Genomic DNA, 13760 nt, shown 5'->3' with positions numbered 1-13760 from the left:
ACTTAACATATTGTAGCTTTAAATCATCAATCTTCAATTAATATGAATGATACATTTTCTAGATTTGTGACTTGAGTCCAAGTCACGTAACTCAAGTCTGCTCTTCTGGCAAAAGCAGTTGTATGACACATGTAAAATCTATTCAGATGAGCCTTGGTTCTGAGCCAGAAATTCAGTTTCACATCCAACAGATGAAGGAAATAAACATCTCGTCTACACGGCCCCTATAGTGAAAGCAGCACATCAGCAGCAGTCTTCTGTCAGTATCTGTGCTGGATCAGATCAGCCGCACCGCTGCTGATTGCTTAGAACATCTTTGACAGCGCTCACAGCCCAATAAACATCAAAGTAGTTACAGCCATAGGTTGAAATAAAACAGACTTGAGGTGTCAAAGTGTCGTTTTACAGCTCAGCTAAAAAAGCGCCCAATGTAGACCAGGACTCTTTGACAACGAGAAGAGCAGAAATGTGCCACTGGGAGTTGAGAGACAGTAATACAAACAGGACGGGAGAGTGCACCCACTGATGAAGCCATTCACCTAAACATTCACCTAACCCAATAATGATTTGCTGGACCAACAAATTACTCTAAATGACAGGGGAGGAGGAGGTTATTTGTGCGGGCCGAGTGGTGACTCAACATTGAAGTGATCAGAGAATACTCACAGATGCAAGCCTGTTAAGTCTGTTGTCCTCGACACTAAGCAACTTTATTCTTTCTAAATTTGTTTCGGCAAGAATTTGATTTGCGAATACAGTCATTTGTACACATTTGTGGGTTTGTGTTTGTGTGTATAGTACACAAGGAGGAACAAGTGAATAACTATGTGAAATTGAAAATTAATATTAAATAAGAAAAACAAAAAGAGTTTTAAAGGGAAGGATTGTTTCCACTGGAGGACAGAAAGTTTTAGAATGGAGACAGCGAGGGAGAACTGGGCCCCAGCTCCAGCAGAAACCTCGACTGAATCTCCATCCCTCAATCGGTTTTCATCAATAATGCCATCTGAATTGTATTAATAAAACACTGGCTTTCACTCTGTCTGCCAGCTTACATTTTCCCAGCCTTTATCTCTTTATTTATTTATCGTTGTGAATGTAAACAGATTTTGTGGACTATTGTTTAGACCTGAGGTTCTTTGGGTCTTTCACTCGATGACCCAGTTTGAGCGGAGTTAATCTCTCCCTTCTCTCCCTGCTGGAACTCTGCGTTCTCGCCAAGTGGGAATGCAAACTAATTCCCTGTGGTTTCTTACCCTGAAATTCAGGGTGAGTGAAACCAAATGTCACTGGTGTCATGTGGTGACAGAACTGGGAAACTGAGATTCTTCCAACACGTTCATTAGTGATAAGCGATTTGACAAAGCTTAAGATTGGAATTGAACTACAAAGTTACAGGACAAGAGGGATGCACTTTCTTTCATCCAGATGTCGGCCAGTCTTCTTTTCATGTGACTCAGCATTGGGCCTCAACACTTTCGTTGATGATGCTGCAGGAAAATAATTCAATATACTTTATGTAAACTCGTAAACCTCACTTGATTCGCTTGTGGGCCAGTCAGGGCAAAGTAATGCTGTGTAGCCAAACACTGTCCAAATTAGGGATGTTGCAATATAATAACTTTTTAAAAAAATGTAATATTGATATTGTGTTAATAATACACATATGATGATATTATTTTGGCAGTGATGTGATTTGTGGGTCTTTTGTTCATCAGGTCCACTTGTTGCCTTTTCACTGTCCATTAAGTGTATTGTTCTTTTTGTTGGCTTTTGTACAGTTATGGTTACTGACTCCTACTCCAACATACACCATTTGCCAAAAAAGAGACAAAACACACAATAAACAAAGTTAAAGACGAATTTGACTGGTAGCTTTATTGTTATTGTTTTATCTTATTATTTCGAATTTTCTATAAATATCGCAATAATGTTGTTATTTTGGCCACTGTTATGCCCCAGTCTAGGGGGGCCCTAGGACACAACATGGATTGGCCCCATCTTCCCCAAGTCCCAAGTAGCCACCACAAAGATTAGTTTGAATATAAAGAAAATGATTTATTTACATAAAAGTTTCTTATGAACATATAGAAAATAAATATTGAGTTTAGGCTTCAGGGTGGACTAAGGCAAACATAATAAACATAATCACTCTGTCTGGAAAATAATCAACTAAGCTAACCAAGGGAAAAAAAATAACGACCACCTCACCTCCCTAACTAAATAAACAGGAAAAAACCAGAGAAACAAAACTGGCAGCCCACCCTTACTACTCAAATGAAACAACGAACTACACAAAACTGAATCACTGCAACGGTGTGGCCAGTTGGGAGAAGAGGAGAACGAGAGTGAGCTGGCGGCCATCTTGGCTCCTTATATACCAGGTGATCGGGGATGCAGCCAATCACCAACCAGGGCGCAGAGCCTTTCCCCCAATGACGGCGCGGCTGCGGCACACACCTATTTGCATACAAATGAGAAAACAGGAACACACACATATACAACAAACCACCTACAATAATATGACCGCGGTCATAACACCACGATAAACGTATAGTGAAGAACTGATATTGTGACTGCCCTATTTTAAATAGTGGTCCCAATATTTTCTAAGATACAAAATATGCTAATTGAATATTGGGAACTGTATGCAATAGAGACATGATGGTGTGAATATTTAACTCAGGTTAAACACCACAAAATTTGAACAAACTGTAAATTCTGCACGCATACAATATTGAATAAGATTATTTTTCTAACTTTAAAGTAATTAAAAAAGGTGGAAACTGATCTCTGTGGAAAAGTTGCAAGATTTTTTTTCCGTTAGAGCAGAGATGAATGTTACCTGGTCTGGTAGTACATCTACACATTTCTACTAAAGCTAGAAAGAAGACCAACGATACTACGCACTGAGCATCATTTTATTGTAGTGGTGTAACATGCTTTATATCCCAGAAGTCTGTGCTCTTGTCTCCACAAAGTCGTGTTTCCTGCCAGTGGAGCGTTTTGCTTTGAGGTCATTATTGACCTCCAGCTACTCCCAGCTGTCTGGCATCTTATTGTCCTTTTGGGATGGAGTTGTTCAGGATCACAAGTCCAGACTGAATCAACTGTAAATAATTGATGTAGCAGATGTCAGCTCTGTTTTCATATGGGTCCTACTTTAATTTGCAGTTGCTACATTGCTATCTTCCAACTATATAAAATAGTCAAATTGCCAGAGAGCTGAAACGTGACTTTTCTGACCCAAGTGATTACATATTTTCAGAAAGAAAAACTGACACAAGGACACGAGCTGTTTATGGTGTCAGAAATAGACAAGCTCTGTCAGTTGTAGGTAACTGTAGTAACATGCTGTGTTGGGATAAGTGTTATGTTGATTATAAAATGTCAGTGAACACAGCTTACTGAATAGCCAAAGTTGTTTATCAAAGGGCAGGTAAACACTGTGTAATTAAGACTTTATTTTACAAAGTGAAAAGATCTGCTGTCGGATACTTCTGCAAATGCATTTTATCTTGGTGTCATTGCGTTACAAATAGGAAACTCAATGTTATTCCTCCCCTTTTTTTCTTACATTGAATTTACTTTTAAGCATTTCCCTCCATAAAACCTTTATTTATCTAATTCTGTCTTGAAACAATTTTAATCAAATTGCCTTATCTGTAGAGGAATTTCCAGACCATTTATCATCCACAGCTGCTTTAGCTAGCCTTGTTTTATAACTGTATTTAATAGTAATCAGTGTATAATCACTTCATTCATTTCACATGCACAAACCCCTTAACAATATTAATTCCAATATGATGCTAAAGGTTTATGGGCTGCGGTGCAGGGCTCAATTTTAAGTAATAGTTGAGATTCTGTAGGTCTTAATATTCCACCCTGCATAATGCAGTTCCTAACCTTGCTTAATAAGGTTCATAACAGTGTATAATAAGGTTCATAATGCTGCATAATAAGGTTCATAACGCAGCATAATTAAGGGCACAGTAAAGGATGATATAATACTGCCCTAACAAGACGGTTTCACCCTGCTCAGACATACTTCTATGAAAATTAACAAACAGAAAATAGACGTTTTTCTCTCAGTGAAAACGGCGCCGGCCTTGACGTGAATGAATCATTGAAACAGCGGGAAAGGTTTGTCGAAATGCATAATAGAAACATTAAGCCCCTGCACAATAATGTTTTGTAAGCCCGGCAGCAGAAAAACTGTCTAGTGTCTTTACAACTCACACTGTTGTTGACTTCATGCTTTTATCGATTAGTTAAACACAGCATGAAGTGCAAAGAAACAAACACTGGCCAACCACTCTTAAATAATAGACCGTTCACCCTCCCTGACACTGTTTTTTTCTTTTTTAACCCGCTATCCTCTTGTGCTGCCCTCCAGCTCTTCTCTTCCTCTTTTCCCCCCCTCACATCTCGCTCTAACATTTCTCTGCTACTGTTCCTCCTTTATCTGCTTATCTGTTTTTCTAGCTGTCTTTGTACATTCACAGTCCATCCAATTTGCCTCAGCCCATTTCTCTTCTGTCTTTTCACTTCTCTCTTTTTCTCTTTCCCTCCAGGTCATCCATTACTACTGTCTATATTGAAGTTTTGCCCCCAAACAACCAGAGCCCGCCCCATTTCCCCCTGCAACAATACAACCTGGAGATCAGTGAAGCTATGAGGACTGGAGCCACATTGCTTAATCTGCAGGTACGCTCATGCTCTCTGTCCCATTTTAATCTATTCAACTATTTATCTAACTTTTGACAATTACAACTATCCATTACTTTTAGCTAACTATATCAGCTGTTACCCATTATTTAAAGCTAACTATTTCAACCATTAATCCTACTTTTGACTATGACAACCATTTATACATTACCTCTATCTAATTATTTGAGCTGTTTCTTCATTACTTTTGCTAACAGCTTCAACTTCTCTGCTTAGCTTTAATTGCAAACATAGTGTTCAAGAGTTAGTAAGTTACAGCTTACTCAATATGTGGATTTGTATTTTATGTAAATCAAACTATAATTTCTTCTTTTTTTTTTTTTCAAATTAATGGAGTTACTCCACAATCTTTCCACATACCCCCTGGCAACTGCAGCAGGTACTTCCTGCGATACAAGAATCCCTGGTTAGGAAACAGTGGAGTGTACAGCATATAAGGAAAATAAGAGTGTGTGTGTGTGCATGTGTGTCTGTCTCTGTTTACGTCTTAAGGCAGTGGATCGGGAGAGGGACCCCATCACTTACAAAATCCACAGCGGAGACCCCCATGGACATTTTGCACTACAACAGAAGTAAGCGTGCACACACACAAAATTCTTATTTTATCATGTTTGATGAAACCCTCAGAGCTTGTTGACGTTAATATTTTCAGAAAATCCTATGATATCCTATTTTTTACGTGTGCTAAAATGTGTATGTGTGCTAGCTAAGTGTGTGCTGTGCTGTACAAGCACGGCAATATATAAATGTGTGTGAGTGTGTGTGGGCGAGGTTGAAAGCAGTCTAAATTATGTCGTTCAGGGCTCAAGCTCCGCCAAGGGCTTCACATAAACACACCCATACTCTCCCACTTGCACATCCACGCACACACACAGACTCTGAGGGCTTTTGTTTTATTTATTCATTTATTACTCATTAGAAGGGGAAAGATCCTATCTGCATTTCTAGAGGGAGAAGCAGAGAGAGTAACAAAGGAAAGTAAGGATGGGGAAGAAATGAGCAAGGGAGGGAGGAAAAAGAGTAAAGGGTAGCGGAAGAGATAAGAGAGCAGGGCAGGGCAGAGGAAAAGATGAGGGACAAAATGTCAGACAGCTGGAACGGAAACAATGAGCAAGACTGACAGGCAAATGAGGATTTCAAGAGAAGTACTAACTAAAAGAGTTCTGCCGCACAGAAATTCACAATGGCAAAGATTAAAATGAATTGAAGAGCTTTAATTTCTGCACTCCAGGAATATCTGATGGATTATGTCAGACATTGTGAAATATTCCAATACATGTGCCAAAAATCCTTCAGCGTCTCAGCTGTGTTTTCTGCATTCTGACACTATAAGTTGTTCTTTCTCCCCTGCACAAATGCAAGATGCCGTGCAGCTCATATTGGGGACAGAATGGAGTGATTTTTCATGACTTTCACTGTGCAGGATGTGGCTCAGTTGAATACTCTGGAAGTGCGTCGGGAGAGCACCTACACGGGTCTGGTATTGGCATATTTTTCAAGGTGGCTGGCACTGATGCAACACTTGCTAATGGGCAAAAAAAAGATTCTGATTACTTTTAAAGAGAAGTAAAAGTGCCAGCATCAGTGTGGGATGCAAGTGATGAGCGTTTGAGGAGGTTTATCAGCATTCGTTTTTCAGGAAAGGTATCTTGGGTTCACTCTGAAACAATGGGATTTGCTGTAGGCCCACCCCACATGTCGCAGCAGATGTTTGGTTTGAGAGCAGTAGGTGTGTGAAGGGAGAAAAAAAAAGCTGGTAGATGAGAAAATAAGACTGTGTGTCTGTGTGTGTGTGCGCGTGTTCACACTCTTTGCTTTTCATGACTCATCCATAAATATACATAAACCGTTTTTTTTTTTGTTTGTTTAAAAAAGAAAAAAACAGCTTCACATCTTTCCCTCTGTAGACCACTTAGCATATGCACATGCACACACACACACATTCACTGGTGAATCCAAACACTCACATCTACACACTCCAATGATATTTGGATAAAAATGTGCGTTTCAGACGGTTTCTAATTCATGAAAGGAGCTTAAATTAAAAACACTTCAATCATTATGTAAATCTCCACTTGGAATATAAAAAAAACTTAATCAATCAAGGCGAACATCCAAGATTTCTCTTGGTTGTGATTGGTCAGGAGTCTCAGACAAGCTGCACAGAAGCTCTTGATCTTCTGGAGAACAGATTTTCTTGCTGTAATCATTTGCCCTTAAATCTGACTTCTATATCTTCCCTCTCTTTGTTTTGGATATTTTTGATTATTGATTTGTATTCACTGAATAACTCAAGTGTGAGATTATATGACTAGTGAACCATATTAATAATTCACACCCTGTGCTGTCTTTATGAAGCATTGATTTAAGGAGCTGGTTACTGGTTTTGTATCATTCGTACAATTGCACCACAAATCTTTTGTTACATGTTATCTACCAGTAAACCCATATATTGATGTGAAACTTTTTTTTCAACCACTATTGGCCAGTGAAATATAATGCAGTCTGTATTTAATTTAAAATGAATCAGGATATAATCAGGATTTGGATATAAACTCTTTTTTGTGTTGCGCAAGAAAGGTTTAATTCTCTGAGCCATTATAGCAAGTGCACCCAAGAGGACATTTCATTGTGGGTGAGGTGTTGGGTATTAGGTGCCATCTGCATCACCAAATTACCAATAAGCGCAGTAAAAAAAAAAAAGCGTCTGGTGTTAAGGCTTCCATGCAGTGGTTATGCAGCGCATGCAGATGTCTGAAAAGTTGTCTCCAAAGTGGTGTAAATTAAGAGGAAAGACAGTTTGAGAAAAACAAGACGGGTTTCCAACTTATTCCCATGTTACCAGAGTTGGCACAGGGACTACTGACAAATGGCTGCAGCTATCAGCATGAGAATGATATACATGGTTAACAATCAGCCTTATACCCAAGAATCTCAGGATTCTTGGGTATAAAAAACAAAGGATATTACACCACTGTTGTTTGGTTCTGTTTGTTGTTTTTTTCTATTGTATTCCATTCTTCTTTCTGTTCTGATCTGTTTTCAAGCCCATACCTAGAGGGTTAATCGTGTTTTCTCCCTTCAGTTCAGGGTATTTGGTTCTGGACAAGCCTCTGGACAGGGAGTCTCTGGATTATTATACCCTGGTGGTCACAGCCTCAGACGGACAGCCAGATGGGGTAAGAAACTCAGATATACCACACAGATATTAAGTGGTTGTCTTTACTTGAGTTGCTTCACATCCCCAGTGGAATTAATCTGAGCGGCTGCTGGGAGGAAATCTAAATCCCTCAGCTGTGGTATTAATGTGAAAAGAGGGATATTAGTGGCAATCTTTGGCAAATATTCATCATTCAGTAATAGTAATAATCATAACAACCAAAATCTATTTACAACAATGAACTTTAGACCAATATAAATACTTAAATAATTAGATAGATATGAAGAATAATGGGAAGCCCTGGGCCCAGCAGCTGTGAACAGAATAAGCAGTTTAAAAAATGGATGGGTGGAAAAAGAACAAATTGCTACCTGGGAAAAAAATGTTTGGTACAAGCGAGGGTTTGCATGGCCTTCAGGTTTTTTTTTTTTAAAACTCTTAACACTCAGACGTGAGTGAGAAGACCTTGTAGCATAAAACTGCACACTAACAAAACACAGTCATCAGCTATACAGAATACATACTAAGTAGGACTTGATACTTATCCACTCACGTTTTAACCGGCCACTGATGTTATCTTCTGTTTATGTGCTTTAGCATGTTGATGTTATTAGATCACACTGTGTCTCGGAGGAAAACAGCTGGGATTGCATTAACACTAAGCTGGCTAAATCTGAAAATCTTCTTTTTCTGTCAGTTTTTGGCCACTTTTTGTCCGCACTTATCCAGCGTTTTTTTTTTTTTTTCCACATTCATTCATTCAAGTGGCTTTAGAACGCTCTCCCAAGAGAATAAATCCCCCCCCCCAAAAAAAAAAAAAAACAGCCAGCTTTATGTTTTGTTGTGGGGAAACTGTGTCTGTCTCACTCCTTGCCAGATGTTGAGCGCCGTATGATCAGCAGTGTTGTTGTTTTCCAGCTGTCGGAAGAACCACAAATCCCACAAACTGGTGATGACTTGTACTCCCTTTATGTCTGATGTTTTGGTCCTCAGACCTTTTTATCAGGGAAAATTCTTCTCTTGCTGAGTTTATGATCTGACTCTCAAGTGCAAAAAACTTTGAAGTGAGAGTTATTCGGAGAAGAGATAGAAATGTTTTGGCATTTCACTGTGAATGGAACACTTGAATGACTTGAAAATGCTACTGTGAATGCTGGTCATTTTCATGTTTAAGAAAAATTCTCAGTCGGATGTGTTTACCCGAGCTATATAAAGGAATCCTCCCTCAGTTCCCCACCTATCTAACTGATCACAGGTCACCAGAGTCATTTTGTCTCTCGCTCTTTCTCCCTCTCCCTGTCCCTCTCTCTCTCTCTCTGTTTGTGTTCTTTCCTTTTTTAAAAGTCAAATCTTTAGTCGCTCTCACATGAAAGTCAAATGAAGATATTGGATGGACTCCCTTTTGCACTCCCCTCTCCCCTCTTTCCTTCTTCTATACTCTTTTGCCTTTCATCTTGTTCCCTTTCTCGCTCCTCGTCTGTTCTCCTCTCCTCTACCCCCCATCGTTCGTCTGTTGGACCAGCATTAAAAGAAGTTGGTCTTCCCTCCCCCTCCTCCTCATCCTCCCCTTCCTCGTCACTGACCCCCTCCCCACCCCATGTCAATTAAAACAAAAGGTAAAGTTTAAGTTCCCTCCGAGGACAGAAAATGCTGATTTGAATACTCTGACCTTCTCTCACACACACACCGCACACAATATAGAGGGAGAGAAGAACTGGGAGGAAGCTGGAGCGAGGAAAGGAGGGGGCGAGATGCCAGAGCTATTCAGGGGCCTCTTATTAGGCTACCTTAATAACTGCACTGTGTGTCCACATAGTTCTATAAAGGAGTCTTGACACATACCCACTCTCACACATATGCACACATACAGTATACTTAGTCAATTGCTCTCTGGACCTTGACAATTAGTGTATTATCTGTGTGCCCCAAAGGTCTTTAAGTCAGAAAATGGCTAAAAGTAGTTTGGACATTTGTCTGCTTGACACTCCATTATATTTTGAACGAGAAGAAAAAAGAGAGAATTGTAGAGAGAGAGAGTAAGAGAGAGAGAGAGAGAGAAGAATGGTGTGAGCTACACAGAGAGGCAGAAGGGAAGACAAGGAAAGAAAGAAATAGAATAAGGAGAAGAGAAGATTGGGGTGTAGTTTCCTTATACGGGCCCATTAATCAGCATCACTCGAAAGGCCTTGGGTTGTCTTCATATGCGTGCACGCACACGCGCACACACCCGTCTGTGTCCCCTATTATTGAATGTCCCGTTGTGAGAGTGTCAGACTACAAAGTGCCTAATTGGCTATTTGGCCAGTGAATCCATCATACTGCCACAGATTGAGGACCCTACAAGCTGGTGCAGTAAACCAGCTGCACTGTAAGGGCGCTGTGCATCATAGGATGCAACTTAAACTTTTGTACAGGATGGTCTGCTGCTGTCATATGGACTGTATTGTACTGTCATGGCATGGGAAAGTGAATCAGCATCTACCATTATATGCATAAACAAATGAATCTAAATATGTATTTATTCAGTAGTTGAAACAATAAGGAATTTTGCATTGTTCCAAAAAATTTGTCAACAAATCGCACAAAAATACAAAACAAAAAAAATGACAATGGGTTTTCACGACACTTTCTAACATCTTTATTTGGCTCCTCAGCCACAAGCTCATATATTTCTACTGATTACATAAGTTTTTTTTATTTTATTTATTTATTTAGTAAATGATACTCAAGCAGAAGAAAACATCACATTTGTTGGACTACTTTGGAATCAGAGTAATAGCAAGATGTGCAAGGTTGTAATGGCTGTGCTGTACAGCTACACAAATATGATTAGTCATTACTAGTTAGCCGGTAGCCAAACAGCTGAGGAGTGAGCCAATGACTGTGCATGAATGAAACCAATCGGCTGTAGCACTATTTCAGCGCTCTGCCTCTACTAACGCTACATGCTCCATCTTTGGTCCGCTGCAGGATGATGTATGTTGAATTGACTCAAATTAAACTACATTGCCCGTGTTCATTGTAATGAAGGAACATGCTCAGTACCCAGTGCAACAGTGTGGCTTACTGCTGTGTTTGCAGTCATCTTTGGACAACAATGGAGGTCATTGGCACAAAGGTCTTTGTATCAAGTTATGGTTACACAGGCAATACTTTTAAGTAAAAAATAAAATATTGCCTCTGTATCTTTTAATTGCAACAACACAGCGCAAGCGGGGGAAACATGCCCCGAGTTCGTGATACTGGCAGACGACGGTGGATTCCCTTTTACCGCAGGTGGTTGCTGAGTAATAGTCAAGACTGATCTCAGTCGCAGAGAGATTACCTTGCAAGAAGAGACTCGAATAAGGCCAAAAACACATTGTAGTCTGGACAGGACGAAATCAGAGTACTGACTTTTTAACCTTTTACCACCTACTATTCCACCATGGGAACTAGCACTATGAACATTTGAGTTGTCATGCACTGCAAGAACTATGAGCATGTAACGTATGCATCAGCTGATTAGACTCTCACACTGTTATTTTGATTAATCCAGGTACAATGCAATGCATATATCTGACACCCTGAAAACATGGTGTCTCCAGGAGGGTGTGAGTTACACTTTGGCAGCTGGCCATGGCATCAGAAAGATGATAAATTCATAGGTGTGCTGTTATTTGTAAACGATGTGCTGAGAGCCCCCTTGATGCAAAATGTAGCTTAGTGCATCTCTTTGGCTTTGTGTCTGTCTGAGTGTGCGTCTGCCTAGCCGTCTGCTTTATCAGAGCTCATTCTACTTTACATATATTGGCATTCAGATAAACCGTTTTGTCAACTGTGAGCTCTTAACCTCGAATTACTTGCATCACCGTGTGCCCTGCCAACCTCAATAGCCTGTTGTCACCTCTGTGATTGTAAATCGCCCACGCACGCAATCACGCACGCACACACACACACACACACACACACACACACACACACACACACACACACAGACACACTGCTTTTTCTCTTTTCATCCCACTGTTGTGAATCGCTTAGCTCTCCCCATTTTCCTCCTCCTCCTCCCACTTCCCTTTCCTTTAAAAGTCAAATCTTCGATCACTCGCTCTCTTTCCTGCTCTCATGAAAGTCAAATTAAGAAATTGGTGACCTCCTACTGGCTTCTCACTCTCTCTCTCTCTCTCTCTCTCTCTCTCTCTCTCTCTCTCTCTCTCTCTCCCTCTCCCTTCTCCTCCTCCTCCTCCTCCTCCTCCTCCTCTGCACTTACTTGGTTACATTTTTTTTGGGGGGCTTTAGCTGTTGGTTATGAAACAGTGTGAATTAGTGACACTAACTGTAGTGTCATCTATTCCCCTGCACAAATGCTGATCAGTTAAGGTTGTTGATCTTTTCTGGCAGAGTTTTTTGAGTTCATGTTATATGTCCCCAATCTTTAGTGTTACATACAGAAGCTATTATTGAAGCTATTGATACTAAAATAAAATTCTTTACTGCACCTTGATAATCAGTATCTTGGTGACACTGGTTAAACATGTTAATGGAATTTAAAAATATCAGTTTAAGATGTTTTAAGAAGTGACCAGAGAAGTAACACAATTATGTGTGTGTGTGTGTGTGTGTGTTTGTGTGTAGACCTCCACTGCGATGGTGAACATTGTGGTGACAGATGTTAATGACAATGACCCGCTGTTCGATTCTTCACTGCCAGTGAACCTCACTGTCACCGAAGAGCAGGATCATGCCTATGTTGGGCAAGTCAAGGTAGGAAGATGCACACACACACAAACAAACACACACACACAACCTCCTCATCACCTCACAGCTCACTACATGTTTAAGATAAATTATGACCTGTTTCTATGAGTGCATGTTTGTATGCTAATGCGTTCATTAAGCACACATTCATGACTGTGCATTTATTTGTGAGCTTTTCGTGTGCTTTTGCTTGCACTAATCCTTTTTCATAATGATGAGTCATGAACAAAAAAGCCAATTTAGATTGCAATTTGTCTCACTGTATCAATAATTCTTGACTGCACATCTGCAATTAAAAGGCCCGTCACCGACGCTGTGGGAGACAATGTAGAATGAAGGATTACACATCTCTCTGTTATTTCTCTATTGGTCCAGATCAGCTTGTTTGAAACTGGTTATACAGCTGTTTTTGTTATTGTGCCACATCATGTCTCAGCCATGAAGGAAATATACATATTTACCCTCCAGCTCTCTGAGTTTCTCGCCACAGTCTAACACCACACATACAAATGTATGCATGCAGCACACCAAGATTCACAGCGGGTCTAATTAATTTTAGCTCTTATAATCTTTTACAATGGGGACCAGAGATCTCTAACATTCATAATTAGGACTGTATTATACTCGGAGGACTGTGTGCAGGCATGTGTGTGCATATTTGTGAGTAGACAGGATACAAGGATTTCAGATGTGTGTCCCCTTTTGCATATGTAAGGATGGTGACTATTAGGGTTGAATAACTGCCTGTGATTTTAAGATATTACTTCCCAGAAATGTGGCATTTAAATTTAATTTTAAACACAGAACTGGAAATTATTCATCATAAAAAGGATTTGTTGTCACTTTTTCATGAGATTTTTTTCACTAGTTTTCTCTCTGAGGCACAAGAAACAAAATGTCAACCATGACCAAATCATTCCTGTGTTTTTTTTTCAAGTTACTTAACTTTTGGATTAGAATTGAATGAAATATGTATGAAACTGTACATTGCAAAAATAAATCTAAATATGACACAACTGTACTCAAGAGAAGAAAAAAAAAAGAAAGAAGCAAAAAAAGCACATGGATAAGTCACACGATCTCTCCTCAGGACCATGGGATACGTTTTCACCTGCATCAGCAGCCTTGTCTC

At 39.8% G+C, this 13760-nt stretch overlaps 1 protein-coding gene across 2 annotated transcripts in view; it reads left to right on the top strand.

The window, feature by feature from the left end:
* Positions 1–13760, top strand: part of LOC111669650 (protocadherin-15-like) — a 138429-nt gene that overhangs the window by 51431 nt on the left and 73238 nt on the right. For both annotated transcript variants that reach the window (XM_087179236.1, XM_087179235.1), the window contains exons 16-19: positions 4575–4707; positions 5221–5300; positions 7814–7907; positions 12506–12634. In XM_087179236.1, coding sequence (XP_087035362.1) covers positions 4575–4707; positions 5221–5300; positions 7814–7907; positions 12506–12634 — 436 coding nt within the window. The remainder of the gene's footprint in view (positions 1–4574; positions 4708–5220; positions 5301–7813; positions 7908–12505; positions 12635–13760) is intronic.

The sequence above is a fragment of the Seriola lalandi genome, unplaced genomic scaffold (genome assembly GCF_002814215.2).
Source record: "Seriola lalandi dorsalis isolate HSWRI2012SDOR001 ecotype SW California unplaced genomic scaffold, Sedor1 jcf7180002054801, whole genome shotgun sequence".
NCBI classification, from domain to species: domain Eukaryota; kingdom Metazoa; phylum Chordata; class Actinopteri; order Carangiformes; family Carangidae; genus Seriola; species Seriola lalandi.
The sequence above is the reverse complement of the archived record's forward strand: the minus strand, read 5'-3'. Positions and strand labels throughout refer to the sequence as shown.